This window comes from Odocoileus virginianus, unplaced genomic scaffold (assembly GCF_023699985.2).
Source record: "Odocoileus virginianus isolate 20LAN1187 ecotype Illinois unplaced genomic scaffold, Ovbor_1.2 Unplaced_Contig_4, whole genome shotgun sequence".
Classification (NCBI taxonomy): domain Eukaryota; kingdom Metazoa; phylum Chordata; class Mammalia; order Artiodactyla; family Cervidae; genus Odocoileus; species Odocoileus virginianus.
The window spans coordinates 2221609-2247618 of NW_027224321.1; the positions used below are offsets into that span (position 1 = coordinate 2221609).

At 46.6% G+C, this 26010-nt stretch overlaps 1 protein-coding gene across 2 annotated transcripts in view; it reads right to left on the reverse strand.

The window, feature by feature from the left end:
- Positions 1-8736: 8736 nt before the first annotated feature.
- Positions 8737-26010, reverse strand: part of IQCA1 (IQ motif containing with AAA domain 1) — a 175091-nt gene continuing 157817 nt past the window's right edge. For both annotated transcript variants that reach the window (XM_020905508.2, XM_020905507.2), the window contains exons 17-19: positions 22097-22274; positions 15191-15429; positions 8737-9281 (exon numbers count right to left, since the gene is read on the reverse strand). In XM_020905508.2, coding sequence (XP_020761167.2) covers positions 9150-9281; positions 15191-15429; positions 22097-22274 — 549 coding nt within the window. In that variant the 3' untranslated portion in view covers positions 8737-9149. The remainder of the gene's footprint in view (positions 9282-15190; positions 15430-22096; positions 22275-26010) is intronic.

Here is a 26010-nt window from a genome sequence, read left to right on the forward strand (position 1 = left end):
TAGTGTCTAACTCTTAGCGACCCCATGGACCACAGCACCAAAAGCCTCCCTGTCCATCACCAAATCCTGGAGCTTACTCAAACTCATGTCCGTTGAGTCAGTGATGCCATCCAACCATCTCATCCTCTGTCATCCCCTTCTCCTCCCACCTTCAATCTTTCCCAGCATCAGGGTCTTTTTCAAGGAGTCAGTTCTTCGCATCAGGTGGCCAAAGTATTGGAATTTCAGCTTCAGCATCAGTCCTTCCAATGAATATTCAGGACTGATTTCCTTTAGGATTCACTGGTTGGATCTCCTTGCAGTCCAAGGGACTCTTAAGAGTCTTCTCCAACACCACAGTTCAAAAGCATCCATTCTTTGGTGCTCAGCTTTCTTTATGGTCCAACTCTCACATCCGTACATGACTACTGGAAAAACCATAGCCTTGACTAGACAGACCTTTGTTGGCAAGGTAATGTCTATTCTTTTTAGTATGCTGTGTATGTTGGTCATAGCTTTATATACATATATTGATATAATTCAGTTATTTATATACATATATCCTTTTTCAGATTCTTTTTGCCTATGTTTATTTTTTTTTTTTTTTTTTGGTTTAACTTTTTTTTTTCCATTTATTTTTATTAGTTGGAGGCTAATTACTTTACATCATTACAGTAGTTTTTGTCATACATTGAAATGAATTAGCCATGGATTTACATGTATTCCCCATCCCAGTCCCCCCTCCCACCTCCCTCTCCACCCGATCCTTCTGGGTCTTCCCAGTGCACCAGGCCCGAGCACTTGTCTCATGCACCCAACCTGGGCTGGTGATCTGTTTCACCCTAGATAATATACATGTTTCGATGCTGTTCTCTTGAAACATCCCACCCCATTACTCAGCCATTAAAAAGAATTCATTTGAATCAGTTCTAATGAGATGGATGAAACTGGAGCCCATTATACAGAGCGAAGTAAGCCAGAAAGATAAAGACCATTACAGTATACTAACACATATATATGGACTTTAGAAAGATGGTAACGATAACCCTATATGCAAAACAGAAAAAGAGACTCAGGTGTATAGAACAGACTTGTGGACTTTGCCTATGTTTATTACCAATTTTAGTATAATTACCTGTGCTATACAGTAGGTCCTTGTTGGTTATCTATTTTATATATATAGTGTGTATGTGTTAATCCCAAGCTCCTAATTTATCCCTCTCCTCCCCCTTTCCCCTTTGGTAACCATAAATTCGTTTTCTATGTCTGTGAATCTCTTTCTGTTTTGCCAATAAGTTCATTTATACCTTCTTTCTTTAGATTTCACATATAAGCAATATTATATGATATTTGTCTTTCTCTGTCTGGCTTACTTCACTTAGTATGATAATCTGCCTCAAATTGCATTATTTCCTTCTTTTTTTTTTCATTTATTTTTATCAGTTGGAGGCTAATTACTTTCCAATATTGTAGTAGTTTTTGTCATACATTAACATGAATCAGCCATGGATTTATGTGTTTTCCCCATCCCTATCCCCCCTCCCACCTCCCTCTCCACCCGATCCCTCTGGGTCTTCCCAGTGCACCAGGCCGGAGCACTTGTCTCATGCATCCAGCCTGGGCTGGTGATCTGTTTCACCCTAGATAATATACATGTTTCGATGCTGTTCTCTTGAAACATCCCACCCTCGCCTTCTCCCAGAGTCCAAAATTCTGTTCTGTACATCTGTGTCTCTTTTTCTGTTTTGCATATAGGGTTATCGTTACCATCTTTCTAAATTCCATATATATGTGTTAGTATACTGTAATGGTCTTTATCTTTCTGGCTTACTTCGCTCTGTATAATGGGCTCCAGTTTCATCCATCTCATTAGAACTGATTCAAATGAATTCTTTTTAATGGCTGAGTAATATTCCATGGTGTATATGTACCACAGCTTCCTCATCCATTCGTCTGCTGATGGGCATCTAGGTTGCTTCCATGTCCTGGCTATTATAAACAGTGCTGTGATGAACATTGGGGTGCACGTGTCTCTTTCAGATCTGGTTTCCTTGGTGTGTATGCCCAGAAGTGGTATTGCCGTGTCATATGGCAGTTCTAATTTCAGTTTTTTAAGACATCTCCACACTGTTCTCCATAGCGGCTGTACTAGTTTGCATTCCCACCAACAGTGTAAGAGGGTTCCCTTTTCTCCACACCCTTTCCAGCATTTATTGCTTGTAGACTTTTGGATAGCAGCCATCCTGACTGGCATGGAATGGTACCTCATTGTGGTTTTGATCTGATAATGAGTGATGTTGAGCATCTTTTCATGTGTTTGTTAGCCATCTGTATGTCTTCTTTGGAGAAATGTCTGTTTAGTTCTTTGGCCCATTTTTTGATTGGGTCATTTATTTTTCTGGAATTGAGCTGCAGGAGTTGCTTGTATATTTTTGAGATTAATCCTTTGTCTGTTGCTTTGTTTGCTATTATTTTCTCCCAATCTGAGGGCTGTCTTTTCATCTTGCTTATAGTTTCCCAAAGCAATCTATAGATTCAATGCAATCCCTATCAAGCTACCAATGGTATTCTTCACAGAACTAGAACAAATAATTTCACAATTTGTATGGAAATACAAAAAACCTCGAATAGCCAAAGTAATCTTGAGAAAGAAGAATGGAACTGGAGGAATCAACCTGCCTGACTTCAGGCTCTACTACAAAGCCACAGTCATCAAGACAGTATGGTACTGGCACAAAGACAGAAATACAGATCAATGGAACAGAATAGAAAGCCCAGAGATAAATCCACGAACCTATGGTCACCTTATCTTCGACAAAGGAGGCAAGGATATACAATGGAAAAAAGACAACCTTTTTAACAAGTGGTGCTGGGAAAACTGGTCAACCACCTGTAAAAGAATGAAACTAGAACACTTTCTAACACCATACACAAAAATAAACTCAAAATGGATTAAAGATCTAAATGTAAGACCAGAAACTATAAAACTCCTAGAGGAGAACATAGGCAAACACTCTCCGACATAAATCACAGCAGGATCCTCTATGATCCACCTCCCAGAATATTGGAAATAAAAGCAAAAATAAACAAATGGGACCTAATGAAACTTAAAAGCTTTTGCACAACAAAAGAAACTATAAGCAAGGTGAAAAGACAGCCCTCAGATTGGGAGAAAATAATATTTCCTTCTTTTTTATAACCGAGTAATATTCCACTGAGTCGGTGATGAGTTGGTGGCTCACAGACATGAGCGTGAACAAACTCCAGGAGATGGTGAAGGACAGAGGAGCCTGGCGTGCTGCAATCCATGGGGTCGCAAAGAGTCAGACACGATTTAGCGACTGAACAACAACATTTCATTGTATATATGTGCCATATCTTCTTTTATCCATTCGTCTGTTGACTGGACATCTCTGCAAATGGGCTTCTAAAGTGCTGCCAACACCTCCCCTTCATATCCTGGATGGTGAGCAAAGTGCCTTTATTGTATTTGTGTCATAACTCAATAAAATCATGAATGCACATCCCCTCTTACAAGTGTTCACATTTTGATAAAAGACTATTGGAAACATCTCCTTCAGAAGAAAGACTCCAAAGGCAATTTCAGGTGGTGAGAGCATGTCTGTGCTAAGTTGCTTTAGTTGTGTCCGACTCTGCAGGGGCAGACGAATATTGCCCCTGCTCTCCAGGGTGAGGACAACCTCTTACCAGACAGGGCTCCAGCCCTAAATCTGCAATTCTGGGACATAAAATCAGCCAGGATGTTCAGAGAATCACGTGCAGAGCACGGCAGCTCTGACTCCAGCTCTTTACCTTCTTCCTCAGCACTGGGTCTGCTTTTCTCGGGGTAGCCCCCACCCCGACCCCAGTTCGCTATAGAGATGCTGAATATTCGGCTGCAAGCAGAGGACTCTGCCTTGCAATGTTGCAGGTGCTTTCCTTGGGGATGCGTCCGAGCCCAGTTGTTTCGGAGTCGGGGTGAACCTGGTCGCACTCCTCTTACCACCAGTGGCCCTGATGACGTCACGGGTTAAGGCCTCACAGACCTTCTTCTCTGGAATGCTTCCATCCCAAGGGCAACAGGAACTCAGAGTTAGAAGGATGTTTATGGGGTTCACCCCAGGTCTCTCATAGACGAGGAAACACACATGGCTCCCTGGGGACCCCCAGGATGGGCCCCACCTTGCCTGGTGTCCAGCTTCCCTCCCTGCCCCCCGAGTTGCTTGTGTGGTCTGGTGCTGTCTGGAGGAGCTGTGTGACTTTGGGGAGGCTGACAACCTCTCTGAGCTCCGTGTGGAGAGTGCGGAGTCTGGTTTGGGTTTGTTGTGGCCGCATTCTTCTGAGCGGCTCTTCCTGCTCCCTGTGCAGTGGGGAGCCATGGGGGGGCACGTTAGCCTTTCCAGCTGCAGTGGGGGACCCTCAACCCCCTCCCACGGGGATCAGGAGGCAGATGTCTTTACACTGCACTTGCTCAGTGCAGCCCGTAAACACACTGCCCGGCCCAGGAGTGCCTGCGGGGACGCCTCCCTCTGGTGCTGCTCTCGGGGGGAGCCCTGAGGCTCAGGGATGCCAGCGTCAAGGGCTCTGCCATCAGCCCTGCTGCAAAAGTGGGGGCCATGGGGGTGTGTACACGCACGTGTGCACGTGAACATGTGCTCATGGGTGTGCATGTGTTTATAGGGTGGGATGTGTACATATGTGAGTATCCGTGCATGTGTGTTTTATGTCTATCTGTGTGTTTATGTGTCTGTGCATGCATGTGTGTGCCATGTGTGATTCTGTGTGCAGTGTATGTGTTTGTGTGTGTGGATGCGTATGGTTGGACTGGCTCAAGGTCACCCAGCTCGTTTGTGAGTCTGGACTCAGCCCAGCCCAGACCACGGGGCTTTCCAAGAAGCCATGACCCTCCTCCCAGACGCTGGCTGATTTTCCAGATGGGCTGGGAGAGACCTGAGGACAGGCTGGAGCGGTGGTCTCTTTACCCAGGGGCTCTAGAGGTGATCCCGCGGTGTCCCCGAGGCTGCGACAGAGGCCTCCCAGACCCCAGACGGGCTCACAAGGGAAACAGTCAAGGGGAAGGGCTGGCGGTGGGGATGGTGGGGGCACCCTGCAGAGGCTTCCGGCTTCTGCACATGCACACGGGCCCTGGGGAGGCCAGGGTATCTCAGGGCAATCACCCCATCACGTCACCACACTGCACTGTCATCTCAGGAAGCTGGGGACCTGCCGTGGAAGAGCAGGTGGCGCTCACAGAGACCTCACTGGGTGCCCGGCTCTGCTGGGCACACTGGTCAGAGCTGGGATCGCTCCTCACCGCAGCTCCACGAGGCAGAGACCAAACGCCTGCCCGATGAAGACGCGGAGGGTACGGGGCCAGGATGGGCAGTGGGTCAGTCAAGGCCTTTGCTCTAAACCACTAGAATTGATGGCGGAGACAGAATTTCTAAGATGCTTAATCTCTAGGCCACAAGGTAAGAGTGAGACCCCGTCTCTGCTTGCCACGTGGAGGACCTGGGCGAGCTGCCCTGTGTGAAGAGAGAGACTTCCGACGACAGTCCAGTGGGCGTGGATTGGGGGAGTTGGAGGGTGGTGGTGGGTGTGAGGGTGGAGTAGGGGCGGAGACTAGGACTCCTGGAAGCAGACTCCTGGCCTCCAGGTTATCGCCCCAAAGCCCCATATGCAAAGTGCACTGTGAAATGTCTACGAGGCAATAAACCCATAGGGAGTCCATTCCATGTGCCAGGGACCCTAAATACGCCCTTTTATGTAGTTATATGGGCAGTAACTGCAGCCGTTTTGAAGAGCTAAGGAATCAGGCAGACCTGCCATATACTCACGGAATCTCAGATTCTCCATCCAGAAATTGTTGCTAAGCTGGATCCCTTAGGCTAAGTCTTAGGGTGCGTGCCCCGGTCCCCACACCCCTTGTTTGGATCTGGCTCCATGCAGCCGGTACATAAGTCTTTTATTGATGTCCCCTCCCCCTCTAGACTGCAAAGCAGTTCCCTTGAGCATCTTGGCACATAGGGGCTGCTCAATGATAGGCTTGGAGAATGAACCCCACATCCCTGCGTAATGCAACTGTGCTTTCTAATGACTGGGGATGGATAAGGGGACCACGCATCAGTGAAAGAGTGATTCTAACAGTGCAAGGTGCCACGTCGCTCAGCTGTGTCCAACTCTTTCCGACTGAATGGACTGTAGCCCACCAGGCTCCCCTGTCCATGGGATTTTCCAGGAAAGAATACTGGAGTGGGATGCCATTTCTTTCTCCAGGGGATCTTCTCCACTCAGGGATCAAATCTTCATCTGCCTCCTGCATTGGCAGGTGGGTTCTTTCCCACTAGTGCCACCTGGGAAGCCTAGTGGTGCAGGGAGACGTATTTTGGGTCAAGATCCCTTTGATTTTCCAAACCTTCCTGTTGAAGTAGCTACCCTCTTGGTTTCAAACCCATTGGTCTTTTGTGGTTTCTCTGTGCTTGTTAGTATCATCTATGCTTCTCTTACAATCTTCAGACCTGTAAGGGCACCAGAAGCCACTTCTCTAAGTAGTTTGGGTCCCTTAAAGTCATTAGTGGTTGAAGCTGGTGTCACTCTTTGAATAACCGTGTGACACCACCCACAATTACTGTTTTCATACCACACATGGATGGAGCATTAGGAAGAACCTCGAAAATAGTTTCTAGAGTGTTGTGCACTTGAACTTTACAGACATGCTCAGTCATATCCTACTCTTTGAGGCCACACGGACTGTAGCCCACGAGGTTTCTCTGTCCATGGGCTTCCCCAGGCAAGAATACTGGAGTGGGTTGACATTTCCTCTGCCAGGGGATCTTCCCAACCTAGGGATCCAACTCATGTCTCCTGGTTTGGCAGGTGAGTTCTTTAGCATCTTTGCCACCTGGGAAGCCTCAGCGTTAGGGTGTCCTAAACCTGCTAGTTCTGGACGGAGGTGTCTGTTTAAGGCCCCACGGTCTCGGGAACATGCTCAAAGGAATGCTGAGTTAGCCTGCAGTGGTTCTGGGTCCAAAAACAGGGCAGGCTGAGGGCAGAATCACCGAGAGCTTTAATTCCACTTTAGTCAGATTTCATTGTACAGAAGCTCCCTTAATGAGGGTTAATGACATTCATTACTGTCTCCTTCACTTAAGAACGTTCTCAGGAGGGATGAATTGTCACATCACGGCCCAGAAACAGCTCAGGCCCCAGCTCAGAAGTGTCTGTCCTTCCTTCCCACAGTCCCTTCCTTCTTACTCTCTTTGCACGCTTTTTATTCCTTTTCTCCCATGAGTAAAGGCTGTCATTTCTCTGCATCTGGTAAGATCAGGGGTTGTAGCACATGGCTGCATCATTTTCCCAGGAGGACCGCAGATTTTAAACATGGATTGTGGGGCTTCTCTAGTGGCCCAGTGGTTAAAAATCTGCACTTTCATTGCATGGAGCACAGATTCGACCTCTGGTTGGGGAACTAAGATCCTACATGCTGAGTGGCACCGCCAACCAAAAAGTAAGTAAAAATAAATTAAACATGGATCACTGACAGGCTTACAGTTTGATGAGCTGGCCAGTGGACGATGACCTAGTGATTCTCATGGCTTTATAATCTAGATTCTATTATTTGCAATGAACACCAAACCCTTGAGCCTTGAAGTTCCCATTTGGGGTCACAACCAAGGGTTTGCTCCCATGACACGTGAGAAGAGGGGGACCACCCTGGAGAGATGACGGTTTCCCTGTTTTCTGGGCTCAGAGTGGGGAGTCTGTCCACCCCTCAGGCCTCTCGGAGCCTTGGCCAGACATGATCTGGGGTGGTTAAGGGGTCAGAGTCTGCAGAAGTTGGGGTTCCTTTGGCAGATCTATGGCAGTGCACTTGGAACAGTGGTTTGTTCAAGAGAACAGATTCAGACACTTTCCAGTTTATGCAGAGCAGATTCGGTGCACGTGGGCCCTGGGCTGTCTCTTTCTCTCCTAATCTGTGTCCATGTCCTGTACAGACACAGGCTGAGGGGTCTGTGCTGATGGCAAGAAGATGCCTGGGAACCACTGGTCGTTTTGGGGGCATTAAAGATCTAACTCATTGAAAATCTTGGGAAAGCCTGGAGATGGAGCTTGGTCTACAGAGAAGGAGACTGTAGAACTTTCTGTGCCATAGCCCCAAACTGTGCAACAGTTAATTTGAATTAAATTTAATTAAACTTATCCCACCTCAGCTTGTCTCCTTCCTCTGTGTTCTCACAATTGAGAAGTGGGTCACTTATTGTCTTCTACCAAATAACCATTCATGCTCAAACAAAACTGAAATTTATCTTTTGACCCTCATCTTTCTATGCTTTAATTCTTTTTTTTTCTTAGCATTTTTTACTTCTTTATTTAGCATTTCTCTTCCACAATTCTTATCCCATTTTATTTTTGGCTACACCTCACAGCTTGTGGGACCTTAGTTCCCCAACCAGGGATTGAACCCAGGGCCACTGGATCGCTGGAGATGTCCCTACCCCATTTTCATGTAGTACTTTTCATCTAGCTGTTGGCCTGCCAGTATCCCAGTGCTTCTCAAGATCTTAAGACCTGGGAATTGAGGCAATGACTTCAGCCTCAATGTTCTAAATATTAGCTCTGTGACCCTGGGTCTTAGGCTCCCCATAAAGTCAGAAGATTGAAATCATTAATTTAAAAACCTTTTTTCGGCTTTAGCAGCCAAATTACTGGGTCAGTTCAAGAAAAACAGTTTTTATTCCATTATTTAAAATATATGAATAGAGCAAAGAATTAATTTATTAAAATATGTGCAAGATAATATACAGTATACACGAGTTAATAAAAACCTAGTAGTATCAATGACAGACTGAACTTAACTGGTTGTCAAATTAGAATATTTTCTAACTATCAACATTTAAATCTGGCAACTGGTACTGATGAGATGAAGTGTCCAACTTGTGGAGTATGTGAAGAGTGAGTTTGGATTATATGCAAACTTTACATAGGCTAAGAAACAGTTATAAGCTGTAGAAATAGTTGTCATGGACAGCTAACTTGGTGGTCAACCTATGAAGACCTGAGTGGGGCAGGGCTGAAGGGCGTGGGGTGTCAGTGCGGGTCTTCAGATGGGCAATGGTCAGTCTCCTCTGTCAAGTCAGAGGCACCTGCATCCCCGGCTCCTCAGAAAGGCATTACTTTTTCTTTTTCTTTTTCTCCTTTTTCCCTTTCTTCTCCTTTTTTCCTTTGTCCTTTTCATTTTCTTTGTTACCTCCTGTTAATGCCAAAGCTCGCTTTCTACCCATAGGGGTCTTGGCGTACCAGTTCTGAAATCAAACAGATGTTTAGGAAAATATCAAAATGACATGAATTCACTGGTATGCCCTTAAAAATAAAGAAAAGCTTGCTGAAGGGGGCAAGCAGCCATTAAACACTGGGCATTTAAGGTATGTTCTTTCTCAGTGGGTTTTGTATATTTCTACACTATTTGAAACTTTCACTTTAAAGAGTTAACAGAGAGACCACTCGCCAGGTCAAACCAAGAGCCCTTCCCACTAAGTCACTTGACTTCCTGGGGGTCTTGCTCTAATTCCAAGTTACCAAGGTTTTCTTGGTAATGTGAGTAGCTCCCTGTGGTTCAGACAAGACCATCAGCTGGACTGATGACCAACTATGAACCTTGGGAGGGCTTCAAACAGTCTGAGGGAGACTGTTGAAAACATGACAGAAACACTGGAGCCAAAATATCCAAAAAGCACCCAATAATCACAACTGGCTCTGTGATGACGTTTTTCTCAACCTTCACTTTTGTCTGAAATCTGACAAACACTCTGGCTTACAAACTCTGTAGTCATATTTCACTAAATGACTATCATTTGTCTTATGCTTAGTTGCTCAGTTGTGTCCCACTCTTTGTGACCCCATGGACTACAGCACGCCCAAAGTCCATGTCCATCACCAACTCCTGGAACTTGCTCAAACTCATGTCCATTGAGTCAGTGATGCCATCCAACCATCTCATCCTCTGTCGTCCCCTTCTCCTCCCGCCCTCAATCTTTCCCAGCATCAGGGTCTTTTCCAATGAGTCAGCTCTTCCCATCAGGTGGCCAAAGTATTGGAGTTTCAGCTTCAGCATCAGTCCTTCCAATGAATGTTCAGGACTGATCTCCTTTAGGATGGACTGGTTGGATCTCCTTGCAGTCCAAGGGACTCTCAAGAGTCTTCTCCAACACCACAGTTCAAAAGCATCAATTCTTCAGCTTTCTTTACGGTACAACTCTCAAATCATACATGACTGCTGGAAAAACCATAGCTTTTACTAGACAGACCTTTGTCAGCAAAGTAATGTCTCTGCTTTTTAATATGCTGTCTAGGCTAATATAGCTTTTCTTCCAAGGAGAAAGCCATTTCCTCCTCCAGGGGATCTTTCCGAACCAGGGATTGAACCTATGTCTCCTGCACTGCAGGTGGATTCTTTACCCAATGAGCCATCGGGAAGCCCTTAAATGACTATAGTAAACATTATTTATCAATTCTCCTATTGATGGACAGTGATTTTCAATTGTTTGTCATTATGAACGCTGTTGAAATTCACAAGTTTAATATATATGAGAAAGCTTATATTAGAAAGCTTCTCTGGGGCATATACCCAGAAAAAGAATTCCTGGGGTTGTAAGTAGGTCATGAGCCTTTTCAAATTTATCTGATATTTCCAAGCCGTGCTCTGAAGGGGTGTGAGTAGGACACTATCTCAGTCTTTGCTTTTCTCTTAAAATGTCTGTATTTTCTCCCATCTCTTGGATGCTAGTTTGTATGTATGTGTGCTGTGCGCTCAGTCACGTCTCTTTGTGACCTCATGGACTGTAGCTCATCAGGCTTCTCTGTCCATGGGATTCTCCAGACAAGAATACTGGAGTGGGCTGCCATTTCCTCCTCTAGCAGATCTTCCCGACCCAGGGATTGAATCTGTGTCTCTTGAGTCTCCTGCATTGCCAGGAAAATTCTTTACCCCTATGCTTCCTGGGAATCCCCTGGATGCTAGTTTTGCTGGATATAGATTTTAGGCAGCCGGTTATTTTTCCTCAGCACTTTGAAGATAGGCTTTCACTCTCTTCTGGCGTTAGTCGTTGCCAAGGAGACATCTGATTTCCCCATTGCTTCTCTGCACGTAATCTGGTATCATAAGACTGGCCTGTCATCTTGTTCTCAGTTTGACAATAATGCATGTAGATGTAGATCTGTTTTACTTATTTGGCTGGGCATGTGGAATTTGTTTTTAATCGAAGAATGCATGTCTTTAACTTAAGAAAGTTCTTAGCAAGCATTTCTTCACATAATCATTCTTCTGGTATTTCCTCTCTTCTTCCAAAACTATTAGTTGGGTGCCAATGTTTTCAAAGGCTCTCGCTTGTCATTTATAGGTTTTATCTGTTTATTTTTCTGTGCTGCCTTCTGAGGGAGATCCCTAGGACCACCCTCCATTCCACTAATCTGTTCTTTGACCATCTCTAGTCTAGAGTTCACATCTCTCTTGTTTTTTGACTTTTTATGTTAGTGACTATATTTTTCATTTCTAAGCTTTCTGTGTTTTTTTAATAATTATCTGTTTTTACTCCATTTCTGCCTGTCTCTGTTTCAAAACTTTGTATGTTTCTCTAATGGAAGTTATGGTTTCATTATATTAATCTAATAGAATTATATTAATATAACCTAACATAATGGATTAAAATCTAACGTAATTAGATTTTTGTTTAAACTATTGTCTTTTGATCATATTTGTTTGAAGACTGTACTCAGCACTAGATTTTCTGAAATGTTGTGGAATTTTGATTTTCAGATTTGTCTTGGCCTCTCTCTCTTTCTCTCATTATGTCTCTGCTCCTGAGCAGTACTGAAGTTGCTTCCATGTGGTTCCCTAAACCCACATTTAGAACCAAGTCTTATAGGATGTTTAGAAGTCTTATAGGATGCTCCTTGGTGATATTGGGATGTCAAAGATCTAGTCATAGAGACATCAGATTTGTCATTGTATCTTCCACGACTCCTAACCCATTTTGATTTCTATTCCTATTTCTCTCTATGCTGCATGCCAGGCATCTGGCTGTCCCTGCGTTTGGGATTTATCTTTGTTTCTAGCACTTGGGGATTTTGTCATTCTTCTTTTAGCTTTGGCTTACCTTTCAACACAAGGTGAGGTGGCCAAGCACTTAAGGTGACAGACTCCTGATTTACTGTGACACAGGATGGACTGTGTTAATAGTACTGGCTTCGGAGTAAGGTTTCAACTTCAACTCTGCTCCTTTTAAGCTGTGTCACCTGGAACAAGCCATTTTGCCTCTTGTGGTTTTTTTTTTTTTCCTGGTTCTGTTTTATTTTGGCTACTGTAGCACATTACTACACACTTAGTGGCTTAAAACAAAGCACTTAATATCTTACAGTTTTGTAGGTCAGAAGTCCAAAATGGGTCTCATGGGGCTAAAATCAAGGTGTCTGCAAGCTGTATTCCTTTCTGGAGCTCCAGGGGAGAATCCGTCCCTTTGTCTCTTGTAGCTTCCAGAGGCCACCTGCTCTCCTGGCTGGTGGCCTCATCTCCACCTTTGGGCAGCAGTGTTGGGCTACCTGGAGGTCCAGTGACTCCTCAGGGGGCCTTCTTTCTGTTTCTCTTCTGATGCCCTCTTCTAATTTTTATGATTACACTGGACTCACGAGGACAATTCGGGATGATCTGTCTTCAGATCAGCTGATTAGCAAACTTACTCCATCTGAAACCTGAATTCCCCTTTGCCATGTAATCTGACAAATGCCCAGGTTCCAGGGACTCGGGTATAGACCTCTTTGAAACTGACTATAACCCAGTTTCTTCATCTGCAAAACAGAGCAATGGTGAGGTCTGAATTCATAGGGTGCCTGGCTAATAGTCACAACAGTGTTAACTAACACTCTTACGACTATCACATTCTTATCATTCAGTATGTTCTCCATCACGTCCATGGAGCAGGTACATGTGTCTGGAGAACCTACAGGAAAGACCTCAGTCTGACATACTGTCAGCGGCAGAGTTTGGTGAAACTTCTCAGGGTAACAGTGATAGAGCTGGTTACCAGCATCTACAGCCACGGAATCTCATTATCGGAAGAGCGACAGTGTCATTCCTTCTAGCCATCTACTCAATCCATGTGCCGCTAGACTAATTAACTGAACATCTAGGTGGGGCCAGGTGTTGTGCGAATCCTGGAGAAAAGACAGGAAGAGGAAATGGATGGGGGGGTGGGTTAGTGATGATGGTGGTAAAATGATTTAGTTCCTTTGAAAAACGAACATGATGGAACTATGTTCAGTGTTATGTGGCAGCCTGGATGGGAAGGGAGCTTGGGGGAGAATGGATACATGTATTTGTGTGGCTGAGTCTCTTTGCTGTCCACCTGAAACTGTCACAACATTGTTAATCGGCTATACCCCAATACAAAATAAAAAGTTTGAAGTTAAAAAAAACCCCAACAAAAACGAGTATGGTAAGCATATGCAAGAAACATATGCATTCTCACCCCAGGTTATAAAATGGCAGCATTTCCTTCTTTTGATTAACATGATGGATTCTAGTCACTGGATCTCAAGTACCTGTAACAGGTAGAAAGCTTCTAGAGATTATTTCGGACAGTAAAAAACCCAACTAAGAGAAAACACCTAAACCTAGTTCCTCAAAATATGGAGGAACATTATCATTTTACAAAGGAGAAATAACCTGGGAATTTCTAACAAGAATATATCACTTGAAGAGGATTAATATTTGCAATCAACATTACAAGGTTTAAATAGTTAATGAGTATAATTCAGATGCTTAGCAAAAACTTCAACTTGGAGTTGGAAATATTTATTCTGACTTTTCCAGAGCAAGGATCAGGAAACTATGGCTGATGGGCCAAAGCTGGTCTGTTGTCCATTTTTGCAAATAAAGTTTCATTGGCACCCGGCCACACCCATTCATTTATTTACTGTGTCTGGACATTTTTGAGGCAGGATGAGGAGTTAAATAGTTGTGACAGAGACCGTGTAGTTTTTGAAGCCTAAAACGTTTACTATCTGGCCCTTTAAGGAAAAAGTCTGTCAACTCTTGTGTCGACTGTTATTTTTGAAATCAGTGTGGTGAATATTTTCCATCTTCATTGACCCATCAGTGGCAAAGCAGAAGGGGAACAGTTCCTAGAGTTGGTGGGAACGTGACACATTGTAGAGGGAATTTTCCTAATCCCAGGCAGGCTATGAGAGATGAGAGGCTTGAACGAAAATTCCAACTCTCTTTCTGGTGACTGAATGGCCAAGATGGTGGTAGATATAATTTCATGGATACAGTTTTCCTTCTTTCTATTCCTAGCTGGCCAAGAAAACTACCTTCAGGTCCAGAAAGAGAACACGACGGTACTCATTGTTATGAAAAGGCTTTGGAGGGGTGCCTGCTGGCCTGGGCCTTGGGGGATGAGGGTGCTAATTCTGACAGTGCTTGGAGAAGGCACATCGCTCTTGGCTAGTTCTTTTCCCCCTATAGCAGAGGGATCTGGAAGAGAACAATTCTGTGAACATCTCAGAATGTGTTCAAAAATTAGAAAACTAAATTCAGCTGAATTTTCTCATGATTTCCTATCACAAGTGAACCCGGGCACATATGAGGCAAACCAGCATTAGCCAGAAGTACACTGTTTAGGGAATGGTTTTCTCCAGGCAAAACCTGTTCCATTATGGGAATTGTGAAAGTAAAAACCAATGCAAACAGGGTGTGTGTGTGTGTGTGCAAATCCAATAGTTTTGAAGCTGCTACTCAATTCTGCAATTTGACTGTTCTCTTATAAGGTTCCCTTGTGGCTCAGCTGGTAAAGAATCCGCCTGCAATGCGGGGAGACCTGGGTTCAATCCCTGGGTTAGGAAGATCCCCTGGAGAAGGGAAAGGCTACCCACTCCAGTATTCTGGCCTGGAGAATTCCATGGACTGTATAGTCCATGGGGTCACAAAGAGTCGGACACAACTGAGCGACTTTCACTTTCACTTATAAGGTAACGGATCACAATTTTCCTAAGATTTAGAAGACACATACTTTATTGCTAAGGCCAGAAGATACTGTGGACCCCAAATTTCGCATTTCCAAATTTCACTGGATATGGCAGAGTCCAAATGCATGAATGGAGGAGGGAGGAGGTGTTGCATGTGACAAGCCTTTGTTGATGAGACAGGTGCTGCATTTACCTTAAAGCTGTCTTCTTCCTCCTGGTAGACGGGATTCATGCTGGTGAGAGAGGCGATGAACTCGAGGGCGGTGAGCGGCTTGTAGGGCTGCTGGCGGATTCTCCTCTCCGTGAGCACCTCCTTCGCCACTTGGACAATGTGTCCCTGCGTGAAGCCGTCAGTGATTTTCGCCAGGCAACTGACACTCAAGGTGTCTGTGATGACACCGCCGTGTCGCTGAATGGTCTCCTTCCACAGAACTGTTGTGTCCAAGACGATGGCAGAGACAGAGAATGCGAGTCAGCAGAGAGAAAACAGGTTAACCCAGTCCCCGGGACAAACCTGCCTCTCACCGGGAAAGGAGAGCACAGGGGTCTGCTCCAATTCGTGTGAGCGTGGGGCCAAAGAACCAAACACTCTGCCTTGAGGGATTTTTCACCCGCAAGGCATGCACATCGATGGCCCTGAGTTCTACAGATCCCTGAGTCCCTTGTGAATTGACAAGAAAAAATTTAAAAAGGGACAGTATACCTCTCCTTCCAGTGACTATATACATCTCCTTCCAGTGACTAATACACATGATATACCATCATGTGTATCAATACAACAGATCGCAAGCAGGAAGCAGTTGTACAACACCATGAACTCTGAACTCTGCTCGGGGCTCTGTGATGACGTAGAGGGGTGGGGTGGGGTGGAGGGGAGGGAGGTCCAAGAGCGAGGGGATATATGTATATATTTAGCAGTCACTCCGTACAGCAGAAAGTAACACAACCTTGTAAAGCAATTACACTCCAATTATAAATCTTTCAAAAAGGTCAGTAGAGATTTAGGGTGGAGCCTTCGAGGATGTTCAAAATCTTCCAAAACTGGAAATTTACGGTGTTTGGTTAAGTAGGAGTTTGACTTGTTTGAGTTACAAAAGTCATTCTGTATGTGATTTGTATGTGTGGAACTGCAACACAGTCCAATTTCCATTAGCCTTCCAGGGCTTGGTTTTGTTAGGCGTACGACACTGCAGAACACGTCCTGTGAACAGACATATACTCTCTGCCCCCAACAATGGCAAACATGCACAGATGAACAGATCTACTGGATGGTGCCTTGTGGCTGCTGGGTTGGTGGGACCTTGGGTAATGGGGAGATTTCACTTATGACATGGGGAGATTTTACTTATGACATTTTACTTACGACACATGGGGATGCCGTGAAGACAAATTAAGAAATAATCCCTGGTACTTCTTAACCTTAGAGACAGGATGGTCTCCCACACAACATTTGAGACATAACACTTCAAATACCATGTCCATTCTGTAAGAGAGGTTCTATGGAAATAAATTGAGACCTGCTGTGATGTGTTTTCTGGTAGTCATGTATGGCTGTGAGAGTTGGGCTATAAAGAAAGCTGAGTGCTGAAGAATTTATGCTTTTGAACTGTGGTGTTGGAGAAGACTCTTGAGAATCCCTTGGACTGCAAGGAGATCCAACCAGTCCATCCTAAAGGAGATCAGTCCTGGGTGTTCACTGGAAGGACTGATGTTGAAGCTGAAACTCCAATACTTTGGCCACCTGATGTGAAGAACTGACTCCTTGGAAAAGAACCTGATGCTGGGAAAGATTGAAGGCGGTGGGGAGAAGGGGACGACAGAGAATGAGATGGCTGGATGGCATCACCGACTCAACGGACATGGGTTTGAGCAAGCTCTGGGAGTTGGTGATGGACAGGGAAGCCTGGCGTGCTGTAGTCCATGGGTCACAAAGAGTTGACATGACTGAGTGACTGAACTGAACTGTTATGTGTCCAGACAGTGAGGAAGGGACTGGGCAGGGACAAGGCTGTCCATCTCAGAGCCAGCCCTGGCACGGCAAAGGTTGGGCTAGATGTCTCTAAAGAGTTTCGACCTTCTTTGAGTAAGGTCACAGACAGTCTTTTATAAATGAAGATTCCTGCATGATCTGAGTACTGTCAGGTGTGTGGAATCATCCAAACACATTGACCCCAAAATACCAGGTGAAATGAAACGGTCCAATGACTGTCAAGGAATAGAATGACTTGGGACATAACTAGGACTGACACAAGAGAGTCTGGTTTTGGGGCCCCAAGTTATTTCTCTGTCCTCCTTGGTGGGGGATCCTTGGCTCCAAGGTGAGCTGAGCTGCTGGGAAGGGGGGTATGTTACCACGGGGCCTGTGGTGTCTTCCAGCTGTGGGAGGTTAGCCTTCGAGGCTTGAGGGCCACAGTGAAGACTGCGAGGGCTATAGGGGCCTCTAATCTGACTAAAGCAACATCTACCCCCTGCATCTATGCTGCCACTTCCTTGGGGGGTTTATTTAAACCTGAAGTCATCTTAAGGTTACCTGTAAAAATAGGAGTAGAAAGATTTAATCCTTAGGCTTCTGTGAGAAATAAGGACAAGAAAGTATAGAAAGCAATTGGAAGAAACCGTTCTGATATACCGTGGGCATTTTGTTTTTTATAGCTTTATTACTGCTGTTTCTGTAATTACTATTAGTCATTCCATCTTGTGGGGCTTCCCAGAACCCACCTGCCAATGCAGGAGACATGGGTTCAATCCCTGGGTGGGGAAGACCACCTGGAGAAGGAGATGGCAGTCCACTCCAGGACTCCTGCCTGGAGAATCCCATGGACAGAGGGGCCTGGCGGGCTACAGTCCACGGGGTCGCAGAGTCTGACATGACTGAGCGCCTGAAGAGCAGCAACATTGCATTTTGTACCAAAGTTTGCTAACGCTCACTAAAACAGCAATGACTGATATAAAAGCTAACACGAAATAAACTACAGAGTATTGCTAAGCATATTTGTGTAAAGACCCTGGAGCAGCTAACAATTACCCTTACCTAAATACAACTGTCACAGATCAGAAAACATAACCCGTGGTAAAAATACACAGCAACAACCACCACCAGACCACACTGCCACTTGGGATCTAGTCTGTCTCTTGTCCACATTCATAACATCTAAAAACTGTGCAAACAGGTCTGAGTGGTGACTTGGAAGCTGAGAAGGGAACACGTCTTATGGCACAGGTGAAAGCCCCTAAAGCTGAGGAGCCAGAAAACCCCCCAGACTGGGACCAGGACAGCTTCAGTATCAAGGGCGGAGGGCAGACAAGGGGCTCTCTGCACCCGGTGCTGTATTTCATTTTCTTCTCATGCATGCAGAGGGCTTCTCAGTTCTTCAGGCTGATCTACATCCCCTGCCCCTTCTGCAGACTGAAAGGAATCTGGTCTTTGGGTCCCCTGCGAAGAACTGACTCATTGGAAAAGACGCTGATGCTGGGAAAGATCGAGGGCAGGAGGAGAAGGGGACGACAGAGGGTGAGATGGTTGGATGGCATCAGCGACTCAATGGACATGAGTGTGAGCAAGCTCCAGGAGTTGGTGATGGACAGGGAGGCCTGGTGTGCTGCAGTCCCTGGGGCCGAAAGGGGTCGGACACGGCTGAGCGACTGAACGGCAACAGCTCTGCTTTTGCCATTCCAAACTGGTTCCACCCTGACTGCTGCCTGAGAGGACACCACGTCTTCAAGTTCAGTTTCATTTGGGGTCTTGCACAAGCACACGGGGGTGAATAATACGATTTGGATGAGCTTCTGGCCTCTGCAGTCTAGAATTCCAGAAAAATCGAAAGACACGAGCTGGACTCCTCCGAGCAGACACTGGGTCCAGGGTGGGGAGCCGGTGATGAATTGGGTTATTAGTGGAACAGACCCCAGGGAAGAGAGGCAGGAGGTAGAGCATTAGGAACGTGGAGAGACGGAAGCCCAAAGGGATTTCTGGGGACTAGACACGGCGTTCATCAACCAGGGGGTGGGTTTTCTTTGCAGAGACATTTCGAAGGAAACAGCTTGCTTGGGGAAAGGAGGTAGACATTGAATTATATTCGGTGAAACTTAAGGACCATGCTCCCTCCGGCTGATCTACCCTGAGCTTCTCGGCCCCGCCACCCGTCCCCTCCCCGCCTGGAGCAATCTGAGAAGTTGGATGGTGATTGGTGCACACACCTTCAGCGCTCTGCTGCCTGCAAACAGATGGACAAGCAAGGGCCCAAGTTATGAATTTGCAGGCCAGGCTTTACGGGCTGTGAGAGACCATTTTTGATCACTGCAAAGACAGGAATAGTCTTTCTTTAAGACAGATGTCCCAGTCAGTGTGGCTATGGTAACTTCAAGGTCACTGGAGGAAACAGGCAGCGTTTATGATGTTGGCAAGAATGGCGGCCTCCACAAATCACCCACCAGCAAAGAGATATGTGAGATGCACGTGGCTGAGCGGACAGAGCCCCGAGCCCGAGACAGCTGCCGCAGTGGGTTTATCATCTGCTCACAGGTGAAGGGACGCTTTCTCCTCCTCTCCCACGTGGCTGTGGGAGGGGGTTCAGGCTGGACTCTGTCATGTGATCTGAGTCCCCAGAGAGGCCTGGTGCTTCATCAAAAGAACACAATTGTCCTCATTAGACATCAATAGCTCCATTTTTAAAGGGCCTCTGGTTTTGTCAAACAGTGGAAACTACTGAATCCAAAGTCAAGAATAACGTTCTAGCTCCTGAAAATTAATAACACACTACTCTATTCCATTAAGATAGCTTAAAATACATATACAATGCAGAGAGAGAGAGAAAGAGAGAGACAGAGAGAGAGAGAGAGATGCTAACGAGCTGAGGAAGCTCCGATGAAGCTGGAAGCAAGGAGTCCTCTGTAGTGACTCATGGTGGGCAGAGAATGCTGGTGCCCACTCATCTCCTGGGCTAAACTACACAGCCCTGTCCCCTCGAATCTGAGATCACGCAAGTCATTCTGGCCAACGTGGGTGGAAGTGCTGTGGGCCCCATCTGGGTCTGGTGCCTAAAACCCCCTGAGAGATCATTTACATGATCTTTTTCTCCCGTTGATGCTGGTTGGCCGCAGAGGATCCAGTGGAGGGCTTGCAGGCCCCAGAAGACAGAGACGCCCCAAGGTGATGGAGAAGCAGCTGCATCCAAAGTCTTCCAGGGCTCTGTGCATAACGCTGATTTATGAAGTCAGGACCACAGCTTATGGAGACAGAAATGAGTGCATGTTGCAAACTGAGAGATTCTCATGCATGGGGAATAAAGGGCTGTTCTTTCAGCAAATCACATTAGCCAGGAGCTGAAGAACAACCAGAAAGGACCATATATCCTGTTTTGGTGATGCTATTGTGGGCACCTGTTTGCACAGTTTTTAGATGTTATGAATGTGGACAAGAGACAGACTAGATCCCAAGGGGCGGTTTGGTGATGCTATTGTGAAGGATTAACAGAAACCAAGTCTGACCTAGTAGATTTTATTACTGTCATCAGTGCTAACCATTGCTGCCGTACCATTGCTACCTCCATCTCCTCTTTTGCCAGCACCACTGTGACCGCCAGCATCTCCCTCACCCCCAGGCTGCAGTCATGACCACCAACCTCAGACTGAAGTCACCATCACCATGGTTTCTGACACCATCACCATCATCACCATCTTTAAACCAGATCTATCACCACCACCATGACTGGCCAAGATGAGCCCTCAAGGAGCTGCCCTTTGGCCTCCACAGGCTCTGTCATCCACTGTCCTTGACCTTGGGCTGCCCCTGGGACTTTCTCTTGACCAGCAGAGTGTGGTGAAGATGGCCCTGTGTGACTTCTGAGGCTGGGTCACAAGAATCCTTTCAGCTTCCTCCTGAATCTCTTGAAACGTGTGCTCTCAGGATGCGCTTTCAGGGACCCGGGTGCTGTGCAGAAGGCCATGGGGAATGGAGAGCTGGTCCCCCAGCCCCAGCTGAGCTTCCAGCTGATCCAGTCACAGAGGGAACGGTCAGATGTCCAGGCCTATCCAGGCTTCAGAGGACTGAAGCTCCAGTCGCTGTCATGAAACGCCTCGGGGGCAGGGAATCCCTTGCTGAACCCAGTGGCTCCTCAGAACCACCAGAGGCACACGTTGTTGTTTCCAGCCCCTGGGGAGGTCTGTCACACGGCAGGGTACGTGGAGACCCCGTCATCACCACTGCCGGCTCCCGAGCCACCTACCACCCAGCCGTGGAAATCCTCCCCCCCCACGACCACCATCAGCACCTTATCCCCCCTTCTCCTCCACCACCACCCGTGCTCTTGGGGGGCTGGGATGGTGCTGGGCATTCCAGCCATCTCACATAAGGGTCACCACCGCCCTGCAAACTCCACAGTTCTCCTACGTTACAGGTGAGAGAGCGGGGAGACTCAGAAGGTGAGCCCACTTGTCAAGGTCACCAGTGATCCAGGGGCCACGCTGGGATCAGACCCAGGTCTGCCCAGAGCCCAAATCTCACAGGTCTTCCCCATTTTACTGCCCTGTCTCCTAGGGTCCCTTGTTGGTATGGTTCCCTGTTAATAATAGGTTTCCAAAAACACGGATTTTGAATCTGTCTGTTCAAGAATAAAGAAATGGAAAAAAGTAAGCTCTTGTATTTAGCATTTAAGTCAATCAATGTTCTCCTGAACTAATATTTTAAGACTTGTGGGAAAAAAAAATCAACCTTGTGAAAAGAAATGCTGCCAGATGAGAAAGGCAGCACCACCACAGGGACAAAATGAGGGACCCGAATCGACCTGTCGGAAGAAAAATTCACACCCTCAAGGCTTCTGTGTCCTTCCAGGCTCAAAACAGTAACCCCCGTCCAGTTTCTTTCCGTCCAGGGAAGAGCGATCACGTTAACAACAGGACAGAGGTGTTCGCTTTGCTCCTCTGACCTGGTATTCGCATTTGCAGCTCAGAGTCCAGCTGACCCCGGCACACTGGGCCTCGCGCCCGCTTCTGATACTCCTGGGGGACGGAGGCTACCCTCCCGCCCCCTCACTGCAGCACGGCCAGCGCGGATGGCCCAGCCTGGCTGGCTGCACACGGGCAGGGGTGAGGGGGTACTCGCCATATCTGGAAGCGTAGTCTGGTCTGGGAACCAAAATAATTTTTTGGTAAACTTTGCAGAAAGATTGAAGTTCCGCATCAAAAGGTCGCTTTGTGGTCCCCACAATCAGAATCCTGTCGTCTGGTTTCAGGAGTTTCAGCATTTTGGGAAGCTGCTTTTTCAGACGCTTAGGTTCCATCTGGGAGAAACAGAGAGGAAAAGAAATGAGCCCACATGTAGAAAAAAGAATTAAGAGCTAAAGAAAATCCATCCTCGGATGCACTGTGGGATGCCCTTACTAATGTGACTTCAGGGCTGCTGGACATACCTTCCTAGAGTGTGTCCTTGGGCCAGGTCTCGGGACGTGGTTCCCGGTTGGCGTGGTCTGAATTGCTGGCCCTTCCTTTCCTCAAATCCGGTGTTCAGATTTGGACAGGGGGAAGGAGGGAAGCACCTGACCGAACGTTCTAGCATCTTAGCCCTAAGCATGGGAAACGGGGCGGATTTCCAAGCGGAAGGAAGCTGCCTGGGGTTGACAATGGGTTCTGGTGCGTTCCTCCGAGCTGTTTTGCAGGTGAACTCAAGACTTCCTTTGTTGATGGCCGTGACAATGAGGATCCGAGGTCCTGGATCTCAGGTCTGAAAACACCCTGTGACACGGGGTGTGATACCACTTCTCTCTGAAGCAGTCTGGATGTAGTCTGAAGCTGTCTTATTTCAGTATAGCCTCTGCACTCACTGAGGGTCAGGAGCAAGGTGTGAGGCACTGGAGGGAGGAGGACTTCCGGCCTGGGGTGGTGGTGAGCAGATGTGGCCACGTTGCCATGGCAACACACGGGCCTTCACCAGGGCAGCAAGAGGAGAGGAAGCGGTGAGGGTGGTGGGGAGCCTCCACGGAGATGCCCGAGCATAATCTGAGCCTCTTCCGCTCCCCTTTGGCTCAGGGGCGACTTAGACACAGAGTTAAAGATCTCACCTAGGCTGGGGTTTCCTGGAAACGCCCCGGCACCTGTGAGCTCCTCTACAGAGGTGAGGCCACCTGATGTTTGCCCTGTGAGTCCTGCACCCTCGGGCTGAGAGACAGCCCTTGCACGCCCGTCTGCAGGATGGGGCTGGGGACGCCTAGGGAAGGGAGGGAGCGTGTGATAAATTCCGTCCTGGGGAACAAAAGTGAACAGAGGAAGGCACTGGAGGCCGAGGGGGCGTGGGGGTGCCAGAGCTGTGTATGGCTTGCAGGGCCTTGGGGACAAGGCCATGGGGGATGGCCAGCCTGCTGGGCAGAGGGCCGGAGGGTGGGGGTTGGCATGCAGCCCGTGGGGTGGGTGCCAGCGGGGGGAGGAGAGGCGCAGGGCTGTTGGCCAAGCAGGGACCCCAGGGCTGAGTGCCTCCTTTCCTTCCCCCATCTGACCTGTGGAAGGGCCCAGTTTCACGGGGCACAGGGAGAAGACCATGAGAGGCTGAGAAGGAGCACTACCCCCGCCGAGGGGCCCTTAGGAGCAAAGCCCAGAGGGAAGCTGCAGGAACGTCGGCTCCCAGGGGCACCCTGGGTTGGGGCTTGCCTTGACCCTAGGACAGGGCAGCTGTACTTCCGTGCCCGTCTGCCTGGCTCATCACTTATGCCCAGCCTGCATGCATAGCACTGGGGGCACCGACTGCGGGGCTCCAGGGCCCTGCTCAGGGCCTGGCGTGGACTCTCTCACCTGATCCTCACAGGAACCCCATTAGAGGGACTTGTTCTCACTCTCACCGGGGAGATGCTGGCCTGACGCATCAGGTGGTCTGGAGATCTACTCAGAGTTCATGAGCAGGACTCCGGCTGCCAGCACGGAGGTGGTGACTCCAGAACCTTGCTCCCCACCCTACTCTGGGGGGCCCTGTCTCTCGGGGGGATGTGCCAGGGGTCTTGCTCTCCGCTGACCCCTCCAATTCCCTTCCTGTGTAGGGCCTACAGCAATTGAGAGCCTCAAAGGAGACTTAAAAGATCTATTACTATTACATTATATGTTATTATATTTATATCATTATTGTGGTATCTTGTTTTTCAGTCACTCAGTCGTGTCCTTCTCCTTGAGACACCATGGACCGCAGCATGCCAGGCTTCCCTGTCCTTCACCATCTCCCGGAGCTTGCTCAAACTGCATGTCCACTGAGTCAGTGATGCCATCCAACCATCTCGTCCTCTGTTGCCCCCTTCTCCTCCTGCTCTCAATCTTTCCCAGCATCAGGGTCTTTTCCAGTGAGTCAGCTCTTTGCATCAGGTGGTCAAAGTATTGGAACTTCAACTTCAACATCAGTCCTTCTAATGAATATTCAGGGTTGATTTCATTTAGCATTGACTGGTTTGATAAGGTATAGATCAGCTTTATTGATATAATTCATATGCCGTATAATCCACCTATTTAAAACACATGCTTCCGATTAAATTAAAATAGTAAAAAAAGAAAATGTCTGAGTGGTTTTTAGTATATTCACAGAGTTGTGTAACCATCACCACAATTAATTTTAGAACATTTTCGTATTTGCTCCCAAAAGATCTCACCCATTAGTAGTCACTGCCCACTTTCCCCCAAATTCCTTCTCTAATCCTAGGCAATCACTACTCTACTTTCTCTCTCTACAGATTTGCATATTCTGGATATTTCATAAATAGAATCATTCAAACGTGTGTGTGTGTGCGTGCGTGTGTGTGTGTGTGTGTGTGTGTGTGTGGTTTCTTTCACTTAGCATGCCATTTTTGAGGTTCCCCTGTGTCGTGGTATTCTTTAGTATTTCAATTGCTGAATGACATCCACTGTATGGTTATGCCACACTTTATCCACTCATCAGTTGATGGACATTTGGGTTATTTCTACTTTTTGACTCTCCTGAATTGTGCCACGATCAACATTTGTGTATAGGATTTTGTATGCGCTAATGTTTTCATTTTGAATTGTTAGGTCATATGGTTACTCTTACATTTAACCTTTTAAAGAAATGCCAGACTCTTTTTCAAAGTATTTGCACCATTTTACAATCCTAGCAGAGAGCAAAAGATTTAAGTTTCTTCAGACTCTTGCCAACACTCGTGACTGTTTGTTTTCCTTAATTTTTTTCCTTTCATTTAGCCATCCTCATGGGTGTAAAGTGGTATTGCATTGTGATTTTGACTTGTATCTCACTGGGGGCTAATGATATTAGCCATTTGTATACTTTGTTTGGAAAAATGTATATTCAGATCTTTTGCCCTTTTAAAAATTGGGGTTATTTGTCTTTGTAATGTTGAGTTGCAAGGGTCATTTATATGTTCTAGATACAAATTCTTTGTCAGATAAATGGTTTGCCAACATTCTGAGTTGTCTTTTTACTTTCTTGATGATTTCTTTTACAACAAAAATTTTTTAGCTTTGATGAGGTTCCATTTAAGTTTTCTTTTGTTGCTTGTGCTTTTGATGTCATGTCCAAGACACTGCTTAATGCAAGGTCACCAAGATTCATGTCTCTATTTTCTTCTAAGGGTTTTATAGGCATAGCTCTTTCTTTTAGGTCTATGAGGCATTACTGGTTAACTGTGTGAGGTAGGGGTCCAACCTCATTCTTTTGCAGGTGGCAATCCAATGGTCCTAACAGCATTGGCTGAAAAGACTATTCTTTCTCCATTGAATTGTCTGGGCACCTCTGTAAAAAAATCAATTGACCATAAATGTGAGGGTTTATTTCTGGACTCAGTTCTATTCCATTGACCGAGAGGTCTTTCCTGAGGCCAGCATCACACTGTCCTGATTGTTGCAGGTTTGTGGTAAGTTTTCAAACTGGGAAGAGTCCTCCAATTCTGTTCTTTTCCAAAACTGTTTTGGCTGTTCTGGATCCCTTGAATTTCCATATGGATTTCAAGATCAGCTTGTCAATTTCTTGCAAATAAGCCAGCTGGAATCCTGACAGGGACTGTGCTGAATCTG